We start from the raw sequence: 20,663 nt of genomic DNA on the forward strand, positions 1-20,663 counted from the left end.
GAAAGTTGAAAATGTTTTAATGGTACATTATTGTCACCTGCATGGTCAGTGTCCTGTTTTTTTGTTTTGTTTTTATGTTTAATAGGAAGAGTAATTATATCCCTGGAGCTGATGATTATGTGCATGGTAATTAAAAACAGAAAGGCCCAATCATGACCCAGACTGCAAGATGTAGTTAGTGACATGGAATTTATTCTTCCCAATGGTTTGAAGCAAGGTTCAGGTCATAGAAAGGAGTGGCCTAGAAGATCAATGGTTATTGATCTTCATTTGATCAATAACCATTTATTGACGTTCTCCTGTGCTCCAGCAGTATGTGTAAGCACCAGATAGGATATAAGAAAAACATGAGACAACTCTCTCCCAAGAAAATTCTATTCTGTGAGTGAAAAAACAGATAACAAAACATTATGTTTAGTGAGAAAAGAGTCTATATTATGTATATATTTTATGCATCTTGTTTGCATGTGGGAAATTAAAGAGGATGTACAATAAAATATTAACAATGTAGGAAATCCTGGTTATCCAAAGATGATGAATTCCCCTGAATCTAAGGAAAATGAATCCATTTAACACAGGAACCAAAAGTTTATTGTAAAAAGTAAAAAATTTGACTTGGAACACAATCTTAAAAAACAAAGCCCAAAATCATAAGAAATAGCTGAGTCTTTTTTTTTTTTTATTGTTTATTTATTTTGAGAGAGAGGGAGAGAGAAAGTGTGAGCAGGGGAGGGGCAGAGAAAGGGAGAGAGAGAATCCCAAGCAGGCTCCACTCTCAGTGCGGAGCCTGATGCAGGGCTCAATCTCACAAACTGAAATCAAGAGTCAGACACCCAAATGACTGAGCCACCCAGGCACCCTAGGAATAGCTGAGTCTTACAATGAACAAAGACTGGTGTTGATTTGGTTTCTGTACTATAATTTTTGTGACAAAGTCGTATGGCAGTATTATATATCATCTTGTATTTTGGTTTTGGATATGTTGAAAAAAATGTAGGGGTTTATCAATTTTCCCAGGAGCTGTTTTCAACCTTTAATATTCATGTCCTTCTCTTTTGCAGTTCTTATTCTAAAAAATGTTTTGGTTGTAATTGACAGGACTTAGGCTAGATCCTCAACTATCAGTAATGAGTTCCAAAGTTCTCCAACATCACTTTCGTAAAATCCTGCACCTTTATAATTATAGTAGAAATGCATGCTGTTGTTAATTATGGAACTATAAAGGGTATTACATTAGTGAATATTTTAGTGTTATGACAACTTTTTTCCTTATGCAACCTTGTAACCATAGGGAGTTATATAATGAATACTGGGAAAATGAAGATCCTGTAGTTATGTCTGCGTGGTGAGATTTTTTATTGATTTTAATTCATCAGTTACTGCTTATTTGTACAGTTGATTCTCCTTATTTGTGTTGCCAGGAACACTGGCAAAAAAGTGACCAGGAACATTGAATTAATGAATACTAAACCACTGCTCCCAGGGGAAATACAGGGTTAGGTTCCTATGAGCTTTTGGTCTCATGTTCACCAACCAGTTAATACATAACCTTGTTTTATATGTGTTCCTGTTTAATGACACCTTATTTAATGTATATTGTTGATTAACATTGAACTCACAGCCAATAGCACTATAACACATGGGTGTGAATGAAGTTAGTATCTACAACAGATTTTCTGTATTAAACACATCAGTCACAGCTTTCTTGCACTTAGGAACACTAGACAGCACACCACACTATACTTGGGGCCATTTTAAACAGCAAAATCACCAACAAAAAGCACAGAAATCTGAAAAATGTGGTCCTCAATACACCATGAAAAGGACACTTATTTACAGTATGAGAGCCAAACAAAAAGGCAGAGCATGGCCTTGTTCTGTCACAGCAGGAAATGTGCAAGGCAGGCAACTCAGATTTTTCACTGCTCTGCCACGCATGTCCACAAATGACAGCCAAAGATTCCTGAGGATTGATTTTGGAGTTAGAAATAAATTTTAGCAAGTGGGCAAATTTGCAAATATGGAAGCCATGAATAATGAGGATCAGGTGTATTTTCTAATTATTTCTGCATTAAACTTGTTTTTGTTGTAACTTTTTTAAAGTGGAAGCATAAAACAAGCTTCCAGAAAATTGAATTATTGGAAGTATAATTTGGAAGACAAAGCTGAGACTTTTAAAATAAATAGCATTCTAAAACACAGTATATTCTCATTTATGTGTATATAACTGGGATATAACAGGTGTTTAAAAGAGAGAAGAGCACTGGAGAGAGAGAAGGCAGAGAAGAGACAGAACTACTTGGTTATATTCGTTAACTACAAGACTCCTTGATAAATCCACACCAAGTAATGGCAGATTAAAAACAAGCAGCTGTGAATATTGAAAGCATTTATCAAAAAGACTGCTCTCACTTCCAAAAGCGTATGTGTTGAGAGAGTGGAGAAGTATGTTGAATTAATATATTTGCTTAACTTAAATGTGTAAATTTAGAGGAGGAATGGAAAGATCTCGTGTACTTATGTGCCTTTCTCAGTCCAGCTTTGCCTTTTCTTACATATAGACCTGTGAACACAGATACCAACGCAGGTCTCTGTCAACACCGAGTTTCAGATATGTAGGATTGTTAATTACAATTCTTAAAAATGGCTTCTGTTGTAGGAACAGCAGCAGTATTGGTATCGACAGCACCTGCTTAGTTTGCAGCAGAGGACAAAAGTACATTTGCCAGGACACAAAAAAGGTCCTGTCCTAGCAAAGGATGCCCCCGAGCCAGTAAAAGAAGAAGTTACAGTACCTGCCACCAGTCAAGTACCAGAACCCCCTTCATCTGAGGAGCCCCCGTTACCACCTCCTAATGAGGAGGTACCACCTCCTCTCCCACCTGAGGAACCCCAGGTAACCATAAAATTAATTACTTGGTGTTTACTAAATTATTCAGCTTTTTTTCCTGATTCATTTATATATACCTTTGTCAAAACGGATATATGTTTTTATGTATTTTTTTTTTTTTCAGTACATGTAGAATTCTGTTACGGAATAATCAGATGAATGCCTGATCAAGTTTAGAAAAGGCATTTTTTTCATGGTTTCAGTGAATAAAGAATTAGACACTCTTCTGAACTGAGAGTCTCTAAGGACTAACGGGCTACCAGGGTGTTTTCATACTGGCAGCACAGGGCAGTGTGTAAGAGCTTCAGCTTCTGTTGTCAGACTGCCCAGGCTGTAGTCGAGGCACTGCCACTTGCTGGTGGTGACTCTGCACAAGCTAGTTAACTGTTCTGTGCTGTGATTTCCTCATCTGCAAAATGGGTGGTAGCTATCTTACAGAGCTGTTGAAGCATGAAATGTGATAATCCTTGTCACTTAACATATTAACTGACACATGGAAAGTTCTCACTTTGATCCAAAGGCACCTTTTCTCCCAGAGGCCATGTGGAAACTTTATTGAGCCATAATGAGTACCTTGTCGTCTATTGGTGAAAAGTGGCTAACGTGAAAAAGGTTTCTCCTAGAGGGCAAAGGACATAGCTGTAAATTTGCTTTTTGGGGGAAATGATCGCCCTACTTAGGGACAGCGGGATGGATTATTATTCCAGTGAAGACTGTGGAATTTATAAACTCCTTTGTATTAGTATTTGTAACCCGTAGTCTAAATAGAGCCAGGTCTTTTATCTAAACATAAAATAGCTTTTCTCAGTCAGCCAGGGTTGTAGGGGTTCTGGACTTTATAGGATACTACTTTGTAAAATATTCAGGTTTCTTGTTAGTTTGGTTGCTGATTTGTTACTTACATAAGACTATATTCTCTCTTAACTGTAGTCTGAAGACCCAGAAGAAGATGCCCGGTTGAAACAGTTGCAGGCCGCGGCAGCACACTGGCAGCAGCACCAACAACATCGAGTCGGCTTCCAGTATCAGGGAATAATGCAGAAGCACACTCAGTTACAGCAGATCCTGCAACAGTACCAGCAGATTATACAGCAGCCGCCGCACATGCAGGCAAGTGCTTCCTCCGCTGACACGTGGGAAGTTGCCCCAAGTCATTTAAAGGAGTTGTTATTCCTGAGAGAGATTTAAGTACGAAGAAGGAAGGAGGTTAAATACTGACAGATAGATGTTTCCAAGGAGGGCCCAGGTAGTTAGCTATCTGTCACATCACCAGGGATTTGGGAAGTATGGTTTTATGGAAATGCTCTTGGGGTGGGGCAGGTATAGTGGAGTCTCCTGGTCATGTCAGCTGAGGTGGATGTTAGAGCACTGTTGCTGAGGATCTTAAGAGCCAGAGATTCTTACCAGGTAGCTTCAGGTTGCCTACAAATCACTACAGTGACAGACAAGCCAAAATCCATCAGAAAGATCAAAGCAACCACCATAAAAACCTAAGGAAATACACCATAAAAGATACTTGTTTTTCTTGTATCTTGAAGATACAAACTTGTGTCTGTGTGTCTATAATAATGGATCATTTCTCAAGTTCTTAAAATGATCCACGGTAATATTAAAAACCTGAAAAGTAATTATTGCTGAGATAGGTATTTGCTTTGGTATTTAGTTGGTTTCTCCATCTCGGTGATAACTTACAGAAACGAGTCAAAGGAAGAAAGATCATCACTGAAGAGATGTAACAAGCTTATCTTTAGTGTCCCAAAGTCTCTAGGGTTTTAATTTCCTAAGACTTCAAATGCCCTGGATTCATTAATATTTTAACTTTTGATGAATTCTCCTCTATGAATGTCTTGAATAATTGTTACCCCTTTATTCGTAGACCATGTCTGTAGACGTGCAGCTGCGGCATTATGAGATGCAGCAGCAACAGTTTCAACATCTCTACCAAGAGTGGGAGCGGGAGTTTCAGCTGTGGGAGGAGCAGCTCCATTCTTATCCTCATAAAGATCAGCTTCAGGAGTATGAGAAGCAGTGGAAAACATGGCAGGGACATATGAAAGCGACTCAGACCTATCTCCAGGAGAAAGTCAATTCATTTCAGAACATGAAGAACCAGTATATGGGGAACATGTCAATGCCACCTCCTTTTGTTCCATATTCTCAGATGCCTCCACCTCTACCAACAATGCCCCCTCCGGTATTGCCTCCATCATTGCCACCACCAGTGATGCCCCCTGCCCTGCCTGCTTCAGTGCCCCCGCCTGGCATGCCCCCACCTGTGATGCCACCTTCTCTCCCAACCTCCGTGCCCCCACCTGTGATGCCTCCATCTCTCTCTTCTGCAGGGCCCCCACCGGTTCTTCCCCCACCTTCCCTCTCTTCTGCAGGGCCCCCACCGGTTCTTCCCCCACCATCTCTCTCCTCAGGGGCACCTCCACCTGTCCTGCCCCTCCCACCATTGTCTTTAGCCACACCTCCTCCAGGATTACCTCCCCCTGGGGTTCCACAAGGGATACCTCCTCAGTTAGCAACGGCCCCAGTTCCACCCGCCTCCAGTTCTCAGAGTTCACAGGTTCCAGAGAAACCTAGACCAGCACTGCTTCCCACTCCTGTGTCTTTTGGTTCAGCCCCACCCTCAACCTACCATCCTCCACTGCAATCAGCTATTAGCCCATCAGAACAAGTGAATTCTAAAGCCCCTCTGAGCAAGTCTACTCTGCCATATAGTTCGTTCTCATCTGAGCAAGGACTTGGGGAGTCTTCAGCTGCTCCATCTCAGCCAATCACTGCAGTCAAGGACATGCCAGTGAGGTCAGGTGGACTGCTTCCAGATCCTCCTAGAAGCAGTTACTTGGAAGGCCCAAGAGGCCCAAGGTAGGTCTGCCTTTGTTTGGATGGTTGGTTGGTTTGGCTTGGCTTTTTTGTTGATTTAGGCTGCGTAGGCCTTGGTATAAAAAGCTTTTTTTATATGATTTTTATGTTCTCTCTGTACTTTTATATATATTCCTGGTTTACAATTAATAATGTTAGTGTTGTTCACTTACTCGATGTGACATAATAAAATCTAGAAATAGTAACATGCCCCATTTCTTTGATGTCACTGCTTTTATTCTATATGTAAAGATTATAATTCAGGGTGAACGTCATGTTTCAGAGTAATGCTTACCAATTTTTTATTGACCTTTTAGCGATAAAAGTAATATTTATTAAATTTATCTTTTTTTTTTTAATTTGACAAATAACTGAATTGGTAACTTCTCTTTGTTAGATAATATGCTAGCTGTTGGAGATAAAAATGAATAAGCCAATATTCTAGTGAAATAAAGCAACAAAATTTAGTGTAAGGGTAAATAGGACTTTTATCCATTTGCTCAGCAAATATTGATTCCTGCTCTGTGCTTATGGCAGTGAATATAATAGAACAGACAAATCCCTGCCCCCATGGAGCTTATTTCCTGTATATTTCACTTAATCTGGGAGATATTTTCCTTTTGTCTGAACCACATTTTTATTTAGAAAAGCACACAGAAAAATTAACTAGTAGTTTCTGAGTTTCTTCTTTGCTTTTTAAAAAGTGTTAAATTCATTTTTTCAAGTTTATAGAAGTGTATTCTTCTACCCAAGTTGACCTAAATGTTAATTTTCCTATAGAAAAACATTTTTAATCGTATTTTTTCCAATTGAAAATTGTGATAGAAATACATATTCCTTATACTAAATCTAGATAGTACAGAAAAACATTTTAAAAAGGAAGTCCCCTAATTTCACCATTTAGAAACAATAATTTAAAAACATATACCTCAGAAAAATTTGATCGTACTGAGTAAGTTGTCTTGTAAACGTGCTCTTTCCACTTAGTATGTTGATTAATTTTTCACCTCAGGGTCAATGTATCTACATTATCATTTTTAATTTAAACTTAATTTCAGCCTTTGGAAACAAAATATATCATTTGTTCCCCAAATTTGTAACTCTGAAAACAACATGGTGCAAAACTCCATCCAAAGTCAAAGCTATTTAGAGGCGAGGCAACTCCACCGTATAAGGTGTTGACAGTTTTCTAGACAGTTTATTTCTTGCATTAAACCTAAATGTGTTGCTGTAACTACTACCTGTTCTAGATCTGCCACTTTGGTGCAACACATAATTAACACGAGTTCCTCTGGGTACCAGAAGCCTTGCCAGAGGCTTTACATATGTTATCTCATGGAATCTTCTCAGCAGCCTGTGAACTAGGCAGGTTCATACCCTACATTTACCCTTTACAGACTGGGACTGAGCAGTTTGAGTAATTTGTTCAATATCACGTAACTGGGAAAGTAGAGCCTGAGTCCACACCCAGTGGGAGCAGAGTCCGGAGAGTCCCCAAAGTGAAAGCACTATTAGTTAAGCACTGTGTTTCATGCCATGATTCAGTGATATTCATACTGTCAGTGATTACAAGTGCATTTTGTAGTCTTGATTTATTTGGAATGTGTAACTTTTTAATTTGTATTCTTACTTATCTCTTGGATTAAGCATTGCCTTTTAGATCTGGTGACTAATTTGCTATCAGAAAAGTACATTCTTAACACCTTGTGAAACAGATTTCCTGCTCTCTTTTTTTCTCTCATATTAATATTTTCTGTCTTGCCTACCAAATCTTGTGGTAAATTTAGCACCTATTTTAAGTTTTTTCTTGCCTTAAGGTACCTTAGTAATTTCAGTGCTAGGAGGATCTTAGCAACTATCTAGTGCAGTATCTCCTCTGTAGCAACTCGTCTATGTGCTGCATATGGTGCTGTCATCCTGGGTCTTGCACCTATTATTATTATTACTTTTTATTGCCTGATTTATTCTTCTCGGTGATCTCATGAAGTAAACATAGACAGGAAGCTGAGATTTGGAGAGGTTATAAATGAATTGCCTCAGATGACGTAGCTAGTAAACGGTTGAGATAGAATTAGAATCCAAGGCCTTCTGATCCACATTTAAGTTCATTTTACTTCCTGTGACAAGTGGTTGATGGCCTCTGATTAAACACTGGCACTGTGATCAGGCGTACCACTATATAAGGTGTTGACAGGTTTGGGGGAAGTTTATTTATATTGAGTGAACCTGAATGTGTTGCTGTCACTTCTGCCTGTTGATTCGATCTGCCTTTGTGTGCAACACATAATGAATTACCCTGTCCCCCTACTATAGTGTGTCCCTGCAGTTATTTAAATGCCACGCTCTTGTCTCCCCGATCCTGCCTTACCTGCTCTTCTCTGCCGTCACGTAAACTCAGATTCTTCCTTTCTTTTCACACTAACATTGGTTCTAGCCTCCTCCTGCTACGTTGTTCGTTGTCTTGTGAAGGGCCTTTGGTCAGTCTCCTTCAGAACAAACACTTCAGACGCAGGGAGCCATAGAACCCATTACCAACTTTGCTATGAAGAACATAAATGGATAACTAAACAAATTGCTTTTGTTGGTCCTCACTCTCACAGCGTCGGCTTATGTTGAGCTTAATTAACACCCATTTGGCTTCCCTGGTCTTTTTCACATTAGCTGTTATTAAACCAGGTCTCTCTCATCCTGAACTTGTGCAGTTTTTGTTTTGTTTTGTTTTTCTCTTTTTCTAAGATTTGGTTTTTACACGTCATCTGGTTAGGTTTGGGCCAACATTCTGGCCTGCTGAAATCTTAAGAAACGTTGATTACATTGCTTTTAGATGTATGTTCCGCTCCAGCTTTTTCGCCTGAAGCTTAGATAAGGATGGCTTTTTTTTGTTGTTGTTTTTGAATTGGATCCTGCTCACATCTACCCTGTTTTTAAAACCTTCCCCCAGTCTAGCTTATGTCATTTCCATTTCTATTATTCTTCTGCTTTTGCTCTCTGGGCTCATATTGAGTGTAGTTTGTGACTATTTCCCAAGCATAGTTCTTTTTTCTCTTGTGTAACTAAGTAAAAAAAACATATATCAGTGGACACTGGTGAATGAAAGAGAATGAGGTAGAAATAATCCACACTATTAAGGAAACTTGTGAATTTTTCTTACTAGTTGAATCCAGAGTTTGCTATAAACACATAACTGATATGGTAATCCACTCTGTTTTGCCTTGTTTTTTTTAACACAGCTGGGTAGAAAAACAAGAATTCAGAACACAGATAACTGATTTACCAATAACACACTAATGAAATAACACACGATTGAGGGGTGCCTGGGTGGCTCAGTCAGTTAAGTGTCTGGCTCTCAGTTTCAACTCAGGTCATGATCTCACGGTTTCGTGGGTTCGAGTCCCGCATCGGGCTCTGTGCTGGGAATACGGACCCTGCTTGGGATTCATTCTTTCTCTCTCTCTCTCTCTCTCTCTCTCTCTCTCTCTCCCCCCGTCTCTCTGTCTCTCTCTGCCCCTTCCCCACTCACACTGTCTCTGTCTCTCTCATAAATAAATAAACTTAAGAGAAGTTTTAAATAACACACTGTTAAGATAGAGTTTTTGCAAAATCCAGATTTAGGCTGCTGTTTAAAAAAACTGAAGGTTTCCAAAAGGCAAGTGATAGGCCTGCATCATGTGTAAATATCATACTACATTGTTGAGCATCTGGAGCAGCTATTTTGAAATTGTGTGTATGTGTGTGTATTGTTGGATTCATCAAGTCTTCTAGAAGACTGCCCTGCTCCAAGAATCTATTAGGTCAGTGGATGTTGGTTTCCTAGAACCTTTTATTTTTCAATCGTAAAACTTATTTATTGAAGAGTAACATACAGAGATGTGCACAATCCTGGGTGTGCAGCTTAGTGAATTTTGACAAAGGAAACACACTCATGTTACAGTACCGAGATCAAAAAATAAAAATTACTGGTGTCTGAAAAGTCCTCCTCATGCCCCTTCTGATTTTCCCTTGCCCCAAAGATAATCACTATACTGATTTTTTATGCCATAGATTAGTTTTGCGTATTTTTGAAGTTTCTATAAATGGAATCATACTGTACATACTCGGTGGAGTCTAGCATCTTTCACTCGACATTATGTTATTGTGAGGTTTATCCATGTTTGTGTAGCTGTAGTTTGTTCATTCCCATTGCTTTACAGTATTTTGTTGTATGAATTTACCACTGTCTATCTGTTTTCATAGTGATAGTCATTTAAGTTTTTTGGTTATTATGAAGAATGCTGCTTTGTGTCTTTTGGTGTTGTATGTGTCCCTTTAGGTGCATCTGTGTGTGTGTGTGTGTGTGTGTGTGTGTGTGTGTGTGTGTGTGTGTATTTAATTTTGTTTAGAAATGTACAAAGGATTGGAATTACTTGATCATGGGGTATGTGCGGTCCTGCTTTGGTAGATGTTGTCAGTTTTCCAAAGTGATTGTATCCATTTATATTCTCACCAGCAGGTTTTTTGTGTTCCAGTTTTTTGGGGTTTTTTGTTTGTTTTTTGCATCCTCATCAACACTTGGTATTATTAAAATTTTAAATTACAGTAATCTTGGTGGATGTCTAGTGGTATTGTACTATGGCTTTAATTTGTATTTCCCTGATGACAAATGAGGTTAACTTCTTTTTCCATTTGATTATTGTTAAGTTGGATTTCTTCTTTTACGAGATGCTTATTGAAATCTTTTCCCCATTTTTCTATCGGGTTATGATTTTTTCTTACTGATTTGTAGGAGTTCCTTATGTACACGAGATAGCATCCTGTGTCTAGATTGTCTTGACTGTTTTCTCATTGTGCAGTCCTTTTTCTTTCTTATCTTCAGTATGCCAAAAAAAGTATCACCTAGATCCAGTGGGCCATTTTTATTTTTGAAATTTTAAAGTAATTTTACAAATAATGTACAGAAGTAACAAAGGGATAGTGAAAAACTGCTTATTCAAAATTTTAATAAAAATTTTAGAAGAGCAAAACCCTGCATCAGGTAAATTTTGGCGTAAAACATAAACATAAAAGATGAAATAATCCTGTCACTTATTCTTCTGGCAAAGCAGAATGGTCCAGGTTCTTGGCACAAAATATTATGTGATGACATTCTTGCAGTTTAATAACTAAGTGGATGACAGTACTACATTTCCTTTCTGTCCTTAGAAATATATTGTTCATTTACCGAATCTTGAATTTGAGAATATTCATCTAGGATACTGTCATCTGAGGACTTACAGTTGGAGATTTTACTTACATGATCAGTGTCACATCTTTATTAGAGCTTAGAGTCCTTCTGTCTCTGTGTTTATTTCTTGATTTGGACACAGCTTTCTCTCTCCCTTTTCTCTGCTGTTATAGTCAGGAAATGAAAAATTTTTAATTCTCAATTGTACTCAGTGAAGCCCAAAAGTAGGCTGTAGTATTTTGGGCAATACAAAGCGGGGTGAGGTGACAGCTTATTTCACTTTTGCCTCATCTTTAGGCGAGTCCATCATTCCTTCATTGTCTTTGTATTTTCATCTTCTTTAGCATAGATGGGGATAATTGATAAGTAATGATGAGTAATGATTTTGAGGGTAAGGAAATTGCAGAATGCTTTAAGATTCAGAGAAAAAGTCACTTAGGATCCCATAATGTGTCTTAGATTTATGAAAGGTTCTAATGGACCCATACAGTAATTGCAAGATAATGTAAGTTTCATTCTGTTTTTTAAGGAGTAAATTTTCTTTGTTCTTGGGGAGGCCTATGAGAGAAAAGTCACAAAGTTTCAATCCTTATGATGGAGCTGTTTATTTTTTAAAAGTTTTTATTTAAATTCTAGTTAGTTAACATGCAGTATAATATTAGTTTCAGGTGTACAATGTGGTGATTCAACACTTTCATACACCACCCGGTGCTCATCACAAGTGCACTCCTTAATCCCCATCACCTATTTAACCCATTCCGCACCCACCTACCCTCTGGTAACCATCAGCTCGTTCTGTGTATTTGAGTCTGTTTCTTGGTTTGTCTTTCTTTTTTTCTTTCTGCTCGTCTGTTTTGTTTCTTAAATTCCACATATGAGTGAAATCATGGTATTTGTCTTTCTCGGGCTGACTTATTTTGCTTAGCATGGTACTCTGTAGCTCCATCCACTTCATTGCAAATGGCAAGATTTCATTCTTTTAATAGCTGAGTGATATTCTGTTATATGGACACACACACACTACAACTTCTGTATCCATCTATTGATGGACCTTTGGACATTTGGGCTCTCTCCATAGTTTGGCTATTATTGATAATGCTGCTATAAACATGGGGGTGCCTGTACCCCTTTGAATACGTTTCAGTATTTTTGTATTCTTTGGGTAAATACCTAGTAGTGCAATTGCTGGATCACAAAGTAGTTCTATTTTTAACTTTTTAAGGACCTGCCATACACTTTTCCACAGCGGTTGCACCAGTTTGCATTCCCACCAATAGTGTAAGAGGGTTGCCCTTTCTCTGCATCCTCACCAACACCTGTTGTTTCTTGTGTTGTTGAGTTTAGCCTCTCTGACAGGTATGAGTATAATAGAACTATTAAAAAACAAACAAACAGTTCTTGGGGCACCTGGGTGGCCCAGTTGGATAAGCATCTGACTCTTGATTTTGGCTCAGGTCATGATTTCATGATTCGTGGGTTTGAGCCCAGCACTGGGCTCTGCACTGACAGTGCAGAGCCTGCTTGGGATTATCTGTCTTTTCCTTGCTCTCTGCCTTCCCCCCCACCTTGTGTACACGTGCGTGTGATCTCTCAAAACAAACGAAACCTTAAAAAAAAAAACAAAACAGTTCTAAAACTAGGATCTGAACCCAGAGGGAACCCCAAGGGTTAATGGTGTCTTTTTTTTTTTTTTTTTTTTTTTTTTTTTGGTGAGAGAGTGTGCATGTGTGTGCACATGCAAGGTGGATGGGGGAGCAGAGTGAGAGAGAATCTTAAACAGGCTCCATGCCCAGCACCCAGCAAGGAGCCCAATGCAATGCAGGGCTCCAACTCATGACCCTGAGATCATAATTTCAGTCAGAATCAAGAGTCAGATGCTTAACGGCTTAACCAGCTGAGCACCCAGATGCCCCTGGTGTCTTTTTTATTTTTTATTTTTTTAATGTTTATTTAATTTTGAGAGACAGAGAGAGCAGGGGAGAGGCAGAGAGAGAGGGAAACACAGAATCCAAAGCAGAGCTTCAGCATCCGAATCTGAGCTGTCAGCACAGAGCCCATCGTGGGGCTTGAATGCATAAACTGTGCTTTCATGACCTGAGCTGAAGTCAGATGCTTAACCGAGACACCCAGCCGCCCGTGGTGTCTTTTGATTAATAGAAATTCTTGATTTTAATTTAGCAGTCCAATTTATCGATCCGTTTTTCTTTTATGGTTAGTACTTTTTTGTGTCCTGTTTAAGAAATCTTTGTTTACCCCAAGGCCATAAATATATTATCCTATTTTATCTTCTGTCTCGTTTTACCCTTTATTTTTAAATCAACAATCCATATAGAATTGATTTATTTGTTAATGAGGTATGAGGTAAGGATCATGGTTTATTATTTTTCATGTGGCTATCTAGTTGACCCCAGCCCATCTTTTCCTTACTACTTCGTGCTATCTTCTTCATCGTGAGTCAAATGGCCATATGTATGGATTTGTTTCTAGACTCTATCATTGTACCAGTGTCATACTGTTTTAATTACTGTAGCTTTAGGGGCGCCTGGGTGGCTGTCAGTTAGGTGTCTGACTCTTGATTTTGGCTTACGGTTCATGGGATCGAGCCCTGCATCAGGCTCTGGGCTGACAGCAGGGAGCCTGCTTGGGATTCTCTCTCCTCGTCTCCCTCTGCCCCTCCCCCACTCGTGCTCCCTCTCTCTCAAAATAAACACTTTTAAAAGATTTTTTAAAAAATTACTGTAGCTTTGTAATAAATCTTGATACCTCCTAGTGTAAGTCCTCCAGTTCTGTGTTTCTAGATCAGAGGTTGGCAAACTTTTTCTGTGAATGGCCAGATGGTAAGTATTTTTAGGCTTTGCAGGCCATGTTTGGTCTCTATCACTTATTTTTCTTTCTTCCTTTTGTTTTTCACATTTAAAAATGTAAAAGATCACTCTTAACTGGATTTGGCCCTGGGGCCATGGTCTACTGACCCCTGATCTAGATTGTCTTGATTATTCTTGGTCCTCTCTATTTCCCATGTAATGCTTAGAATCAGCTCGTCAGTTTTCAGAAACCTGCTGGAATTTTGATGAGCGTTGCATGGAATCTGTTGACCATTTTGTAGAAGAATTGACATCTTTGTAATATCTAGGCTCCTGATTGGTCATACATACTTTTTGATTGGTTTTCGGATTATAATTGTGGACCTCTTCTATTCTGTAGCTGTCTTATTTGGATTAGCAAGGGACTGTAAACAATACAATTTTACTCTGTGCTTCCATTTGCCATGGTTGTTCCTATTTATAGCAATTACTTTTTGGAGGGAGAGTTTTGACTTTAGGGTTTTAGTTATACATATTAGAAAATACTTAGAAAAATCATCTCGCATGAAAACTAAAAGGGCAGGAATTTGACTCCAGAATTTAATATTTTGTAATTCCCATGGTCAGCTGATTTGAGTATGTTTGTGTAAATATTGTGATAATAAGACATTTGTATTTCTGCGCATACCTCTTAAGTTTTTATACCCACTTGGGGTCTGTTTTTTATGTTAAATCGTGAAATTTTTATACATACCTCTAATGTTTTCATACCTAGCTTTAGGGTTTTTGTTTTTTAGAAGTTTATGAAATACCTAACTGTATACAAATTTTCTAAATATTTAAACACCAAATATTTGTTTTACTTTTCATCTAACCAATGGGCAATACATGTGTTTTTCTGTGATTGTATTTAGTGAAAATATGCTATGTTTGTATTTTATTTCAAATGTTTTTATATGTTAAAAAGGTCATAGCATTTCATTGTATTAATGTAAACATGGCTAATTTTTGTGCATATTTTAAAACTGAGTATCTCTTAATATATTTATTCCAAAGGCTTTAAAATTCTTTTATGAATACAAAAGGTTTTGATAGTCTAACATTTTGTTACATCCTTGAACTTTGAAAATTTGAAAGTGCAGTATTGATAAATAATTGCCATTTATATGTAGTGTTGAAAGTATATTTCAGTTGGTTTTTTTCTGACCCCCAAAATAAAAATAAAATGATGACCCTTGGCTGTTGATCAGCAATTTAATCTGAAAGCAAAGTGCCCTATCCTGTCATGGAAATTGCATATTGTATGTGTAGGCATGAGGCTTGCAGTAGTGAGTTAATTACCTTTTACAACCTTGTCACCATGTTCTCTTTTCCTTATCAGTCGTTTAGTGCCTCTTGCTTCCTTTATCTTTCCCTCTGGCCATTCTGTATATGTGCTCTTCTCTTTGTTCAGAGTTCCTTTCCTGCCAGTTTTTGCTTTACTAATTCCTAGTGCAGGGAGCACTTCAGTAATTATGTGTTGAAATCCTTTGGTGAGTCAGACAAAGGGGATACCTCTGTAAACAAGGCCAGCCATCGTGTTCCATTTTATCAAGTTATGTTCTAAGTTTTAAGTAAATCAAATCGTTGGTTTACCTGTCTCACTCTTCCCTTGGACTATGAACTCCTTGAGTTAAGTATCCATTTATTTCCAGCACTAACATAGTGCCTGACAGATGTTCAGTAACTGTTACTTATGCTGGAATGTCTCAGTTATGGATGAAATTCTCAAGGCATTCACAAATTGGTTAGGAAGGCAGTTTGTTTATATTCAAAATTTGATTATAATATTAGGTAACGAGTTGACAAGGGTTCTTACTGACTCTACCTTGTGGAGAATAGTCTCCTCTTAGCACTTCCATGAACTGATCATTGCTGAATTGAATCCAAAGCAGATGGTTTTACACAACTTTAATGATCTAAGGTGTTTTTCCAGGCACTTTGAATTAATAAATGGCACTTCAAGAAATGGAACGAAACCCTCACAAGCCCTGAAACAGTATCATATATAGCTAAATAAGTAAATAAGTGATCTCCCTCTTTAGTATTGTGGTGTGTCCTCTGATAAGTCTCTAGTCAGCTCCTGTCCCTGTGCCCAACAGTAGCTGTGCCAAGCCTTCACTGCTGTGCAGAGACCATCTGCACTGTTGTCTCCACAAACATTTTTCTTTCGCTTTGTATCTTTAATTTAGATTCCTGCCTCCCAGAGGAAATCGAGACTTTCAGGCCCAGTGAAACTCACTTCCCACCCTTGTGTTTACCTTACCTTATTATCCTCATCTTTCTTCTTCTAGTCTCAGAAGATGCTCTTCTTTCTCCCAGTTAGGGCTAATCTCTCTGTGTCACTTAAATTCATTTTACATTTTTTATCAAAGTGGTACATACATAGTTTTCAGAAATCAAGAAAAACAGCCAGCCACTGCCCCAAGCCACCCTAGTTGTGTTTTCTAATGACATCTTTTCGTTCTTTAGCTATTTCTTTTGGTAGTTACCTTCCTGTCACTAAAAAATATGCTGCTGCTTTCTTGAACTCCCACATTTTAAATGTTATATATTTACTCCCAGTTCTAACAGAGATTTGCTTCTTCCACTACTCTAACCCCGTATGTCTAATACGTGTCACTGTTTTTAGATAAGTAAACAATGTCCACTGTAGAGATAAGCAGTGTGTTATAATTATATTTCCTTTAGTGTAATGACTTTTCTAGAATTTCCAATTGCCTTCTTGAAAAATCTTTAAAATAATTCTCCAACCCTAGTCCCAAAAGCACCATCTCTTTTTCTCTTGAGGTGATCTCTCTCCCATATTTATGCATCTTCTTGCTTTTCACCTGGCTGGGTTGGCTGCTTGGTTGCTTTCAAGATCTGCCATATGGCTGTTACTCCAGCATTTCCCTTGATTACCCTCCTGGATTGGATTCACTGTTTACTGAATGTCATGGCTTCCTGTTTGTGGTTTAGTGCCTCGTTTTCCCAGAGTGCATGCTCAAGTAACTCAGTAAGAAATTGTGGTTTGGAGGCAAATTGTCTGCGTCTTGTGTGTCTGAAATGTTTTTATTCTAACCTCACACTTGATTATAATTTAGGTATAGAATTTAAAATCAAGGATTAAAATTTTTTAATTTATTTAAACTAAAAACAAAATTAGTTCACCCATTACTCCTATGCCCACCCCTGCCTCTGGCAACCACCAATCTGTTCTTCGTATCTATGAGTTTGGCTTTTATCTCTCTATCTATCTATCTATCTATCTATCTATCTATCTATCTATATATTTTTAGATTCCATGTATAAGAGAAATCAGTATTTGACTTATTTCACTTAGCATAGTACCCTTGAGGTTTATCCATATTGTCATAAGTGGCAAGATTTCATTCTTTTTTGTGGCTGAATAATATTCGTGTGTTTGTGTGTCTGTGTTACACATACATACATATGTATACACATACCACAGTTTTTTTTATCCATTCTTCCATTGATGGACCCTTAGGTTGTTTCCATATTTTGGCTATTGTAACTCATGTGCAGTGAACATGGGATGCATATATCTCTTCAAGTTAGTTTTCTTGTTTTCTTCAGATAAATATCCAGAAGTGTAATTGATGGATCATCTGAGGGTTCTACTTTTACTTTTTTGAGGAGCCTTCATACTGCTTTCCATGTGGCTGCACCTGTTTACATTCCCCTCAACAATATACAAGGTTTCTTCTTTCCATATCTTCGCCAACACTTATTATTTCTAACCTTTTTGAAAACAGCCATTCTCACAGGTGTGGGGTGATACTGTGGTTTCCATTTGTATTTCTTGGCTGATGAGTGATGATGAGTCTCTTTCCATGTGTCTCTTGACCATTTGTACATTGTCTTTGGGAAAATGTCTATTCAGGTCCTCTGCCCATTTTAAAATCAGATTATTTGTATTTTTGCTAGAGTTATAGGAGTTCTTTATATATTTTGATCAGTAGCCCCTTATCAGTTATAAGATTTGCAAGTATTTTCTCCCATTCGGTAGGTTGCCTTTTCGTTTTCTTGATGGTTTTCTTTGCTGTGCAGAAGCTTTATAGTTTGATGTCATCCCACCTGTTTATTTTTGCTTTTATTCTCCTTGCTTTTGATATCAGATTCAAAAAACCATTGCCAAGGCCTGTGTCAAGGAGCTTACACCTATGGTGTTTTTCTAGGTTTTGTCCTAGGAGTTTCATGGTTTCAGGCCTTACGTTCAAGTCTTTAGTCCATTTTGAGTTAATTTTTGTGTACAGTGTGAGATAACACTGTAGTTGCATTCTTTTCTACATGACTCTTCACTTTTCCGAGTATCATTTATTGAGAAAACTGTCCTTTCTCCATTTTATATTCTTGGCTCCTTTTCATAAATTAATTGACCATATACACATGGGTTTATTTGGGGTGCTCTGTTCTGTTCCATTGATCTGTGTGTCTGTTTGTATGCCAGTACCATACTGTTTAACACCATTTATGTACTGTATAGTAAAGTTGAACATAATTATTCCTCAAAAGTTTAGGATCACCGTTCTATTTTCTTCTGCCAGTCAATATAGGTGCTATACTGTTCTGCTTCTCTTCCTTTTTAGATGATGTCTCCCTATTGCTAGAAACTTTATTCCCTCCTGGTATTCCAAAATTTCATAGTGGTTTTTTTGTTTGTATAGTTTTAATAGTTATACTGATTATTTACCAAGCTAGACCTTTTCTGTCTGAAAATTAGTCTTTTAACTCTTAAATCTTTCTATTTCTTCATTAATTTTATTTTTCTTGTTTTCTGTTTTTCTGGAACTCCTCATTAGTAGGTTTTTGGACCTGCAGGATTGATTATATTTGTCTCTTTTTCATTTGATTGTACTTTCTGAGATACTTCTAATCTTTTTATTGCATTTTATTTGGAGAATTTTTAAATTTTTGTGCAGTTTTCTTGGTTCTGATCAAGTTTTATTCTTGATTTATATTTACAGTATCTCATTATGAATCTTTCTGAGGATACTACTTGAGGGTTTTTTAAAAGTTATCTTCTGTTTTTTGCATTATCTCTGTTTTTTCTCCAGATTTATGACCCGTTTACCTTTGGTCTCTTCCTTCCATTTTGGAGACATTCCTCAAGTTTCTAGTGATCCTTGGTTGTCCATTTATATTTAAGAGCGGGGGACACTGACAAGCTAATTGGAAGCTCTGTGTGCATATGAGGCGCTCATCAACTGTTGATGCGCCCAGTCAGCAGATTCAGGCCTTGCTCGTGTGGTAGGGCAGAGAACTGCCAATGTTAGAGGACCCTCGGATTCAAGAATATAGGGACATTCATCCCAGAGAAAGTCTGGTTGATGGTTCTGAATATAGATTTTAATTTACACATTTTTAGCCCCAAGTCTTACCCCTGTCCTTCCCCAGCACCTCTGGTATCTGAGAATTATGACTCTCCCTGGGTTTCTGTGGGCAGACCAGCCCCGTTTTGATTGTATCTCCTTCTACCAGCATTCTAAACTCCAGCTTCTTCTTGCATAGGTTACCACTCATGTTTGCCCTTTGTCTTCCAGAATTTAAAAACAATTTGCTGGTGGTCCCCTTTCTGTTTATAGTCAATTTATGTATATTGACATTCCTTGTGGTGACTCTGTGTGGTGTCAACTTGGCTAGCCTATAGTACCTTTCATAGAGTTCCCTTATGTGTTTCTGATTAGGGTGGGACACAAAGAGATTTTTTCATCTGATGTGAAATATTTATCCCTGAACAACTAAAAAAAAAAAAAAAAAAAAAAGATTCTTACCTGTTTCCCAGAAAAGGATATATAGTCCCTTTCATCTTTTTGTCTTTGGGAAAATCTTCATTCTTCTCCTAGCTGGTTCACATTCTCTCTTTGATACTCTGTAATTGAAATTCTGAGATATAGGGGCACCTGGGTGGCTCAGTTGGTTAAACATCCACCTTTGGCTCAAGTCATGATCTTGCAGTTTGTGAGTTCGAGCCCCTCATCAGGCTCTGTACTGACAGCTTGGAGCCTGGAGCCTGCTTCACACTGTGTCTCCCTCTCTCTCTCTCTGCCCCTCCCCTGTTTGTGTGCCGCACCTCTCTCTCTCTCTCTCTCTCTCTCTCTCTCTCTCTCTCTCTCTCTCTCTCTTTCTCTCTCTCTCTCTCTCAAAAATAAACATTAAAAAAAATTAAATTCTGAGATATAAAATTAACTATTATTAATACATCTAATGTTAGAGGATGACAAAGAACGATCAACCAAGGACATTTAACTAATACATGTGTATGTATTTAAACATATAGTATCAAATTAAGGAAGAAATACTTGTAACTATTACAGTCCTGCTTTCTGCAACTGGTCATGTAACCATAGTTGGTATTTATAACTATATTCTTCCACTACACATTTCATAGTCCCTTTGTTCTCAACATGCATTTCAGTTGGTCCTCGTTTTTTGCCTAGTGGAGTGACCCAAACCTTCATTCTTGAAAGGTCTGGGCTCTTGGCAGTCCTGCCTGGATTGAGTTATTGTAGTTTTCTGTTGACTTTGATCACAGGACATGAAAGCGCTAAGAGGTGTTCTAGAGGCTCTCCGTTCCAGACATCTTCCTCCGTACCCTCATTGTGTACTAGTGACCCAATTTCCCCTTGCAACTGAGGACCAATCACTACCAGCCAATGTAGTTACTTCTTTCTTGGCCTGTTTATTCAGAACCCAAGTAGCCAGGTGGCAGTCTCAAGTTGAATTTAATGGAGTTACTGTGGTGTTTCCTGATGGAAGCATTCTTCCTTTGAAACTAAGACTTCTAGACCAGCAGAAAGCCTAATGTCAATAGGGATAGGAAATAAATATTCTCCTGAAACTGAATTTAGCATTCTTC

General features: G+C 38.1%; 1 protein-coding gene and 1 long non-coding RNA gene across 5 annotated transcripts in view; one reads left to right on the plus strand and one right to left on the minus strand.

Moving 5' to 3' along the window:
• Positions 1 to 20,663, plus strand: part of YLPM1 (YLP motif containing 1) — a 74,660-nt gene that overhangs the window by 7,450 nt on the left and 46,547 nt on the right. For 3 of the 4 annotated variants that reach the window (XM_023255864.2, XM_011283407.4, XR_006599799.1), the window contains exons 2-4: positions 2,660 to 2,896; positions 3,821 to 4,000; positions 4,767 to 5,761. In XM_023255864.2, the coding sequence (XP_023111632.1) occupies positions 2,660 to 2,896; positions 3,821 to 4,000; positions 4,767 to 5,761 (1,412 nt within the window). Of the gene's footprint in view, positions 1 to 879; positions 1,346 to 2,659; positions 2,897 to 3,820; positions 4,001 to 4,766; positions 5,762 to 20,663 lie in introns of those variants that run through there. The other variant, XM_045060237.1, reaches the window with a different exon arrangement.
• On the minus strand, positions 3,058 to 3,931 carry LOC123386147. The gene is made up of 2 exons (XR_006599800.1): positions 3,793 to 3,931; positions 3,058 to 3,509 (listed from the first exon to the last, which is right to left on the minus strand). It is a non-coding gene; the product is annotated as an uncharacterized LOC123386147 (long non-coding RNA).

This window comes from Felis catus, chromosome B3 (genome assembly GCF_018350175.1).
Source record: "Felis catus isolate Fca126 chromosome B3, F.catus_Fca126_mat1.0, whole genome shotgun sequence".
In the NCBI taxonomy this organism is placed as follows: Eukaryota; Metazoa; Chordata; class Mammalia; order Carnivora; family Felidae; genus Felis; species Felis catus.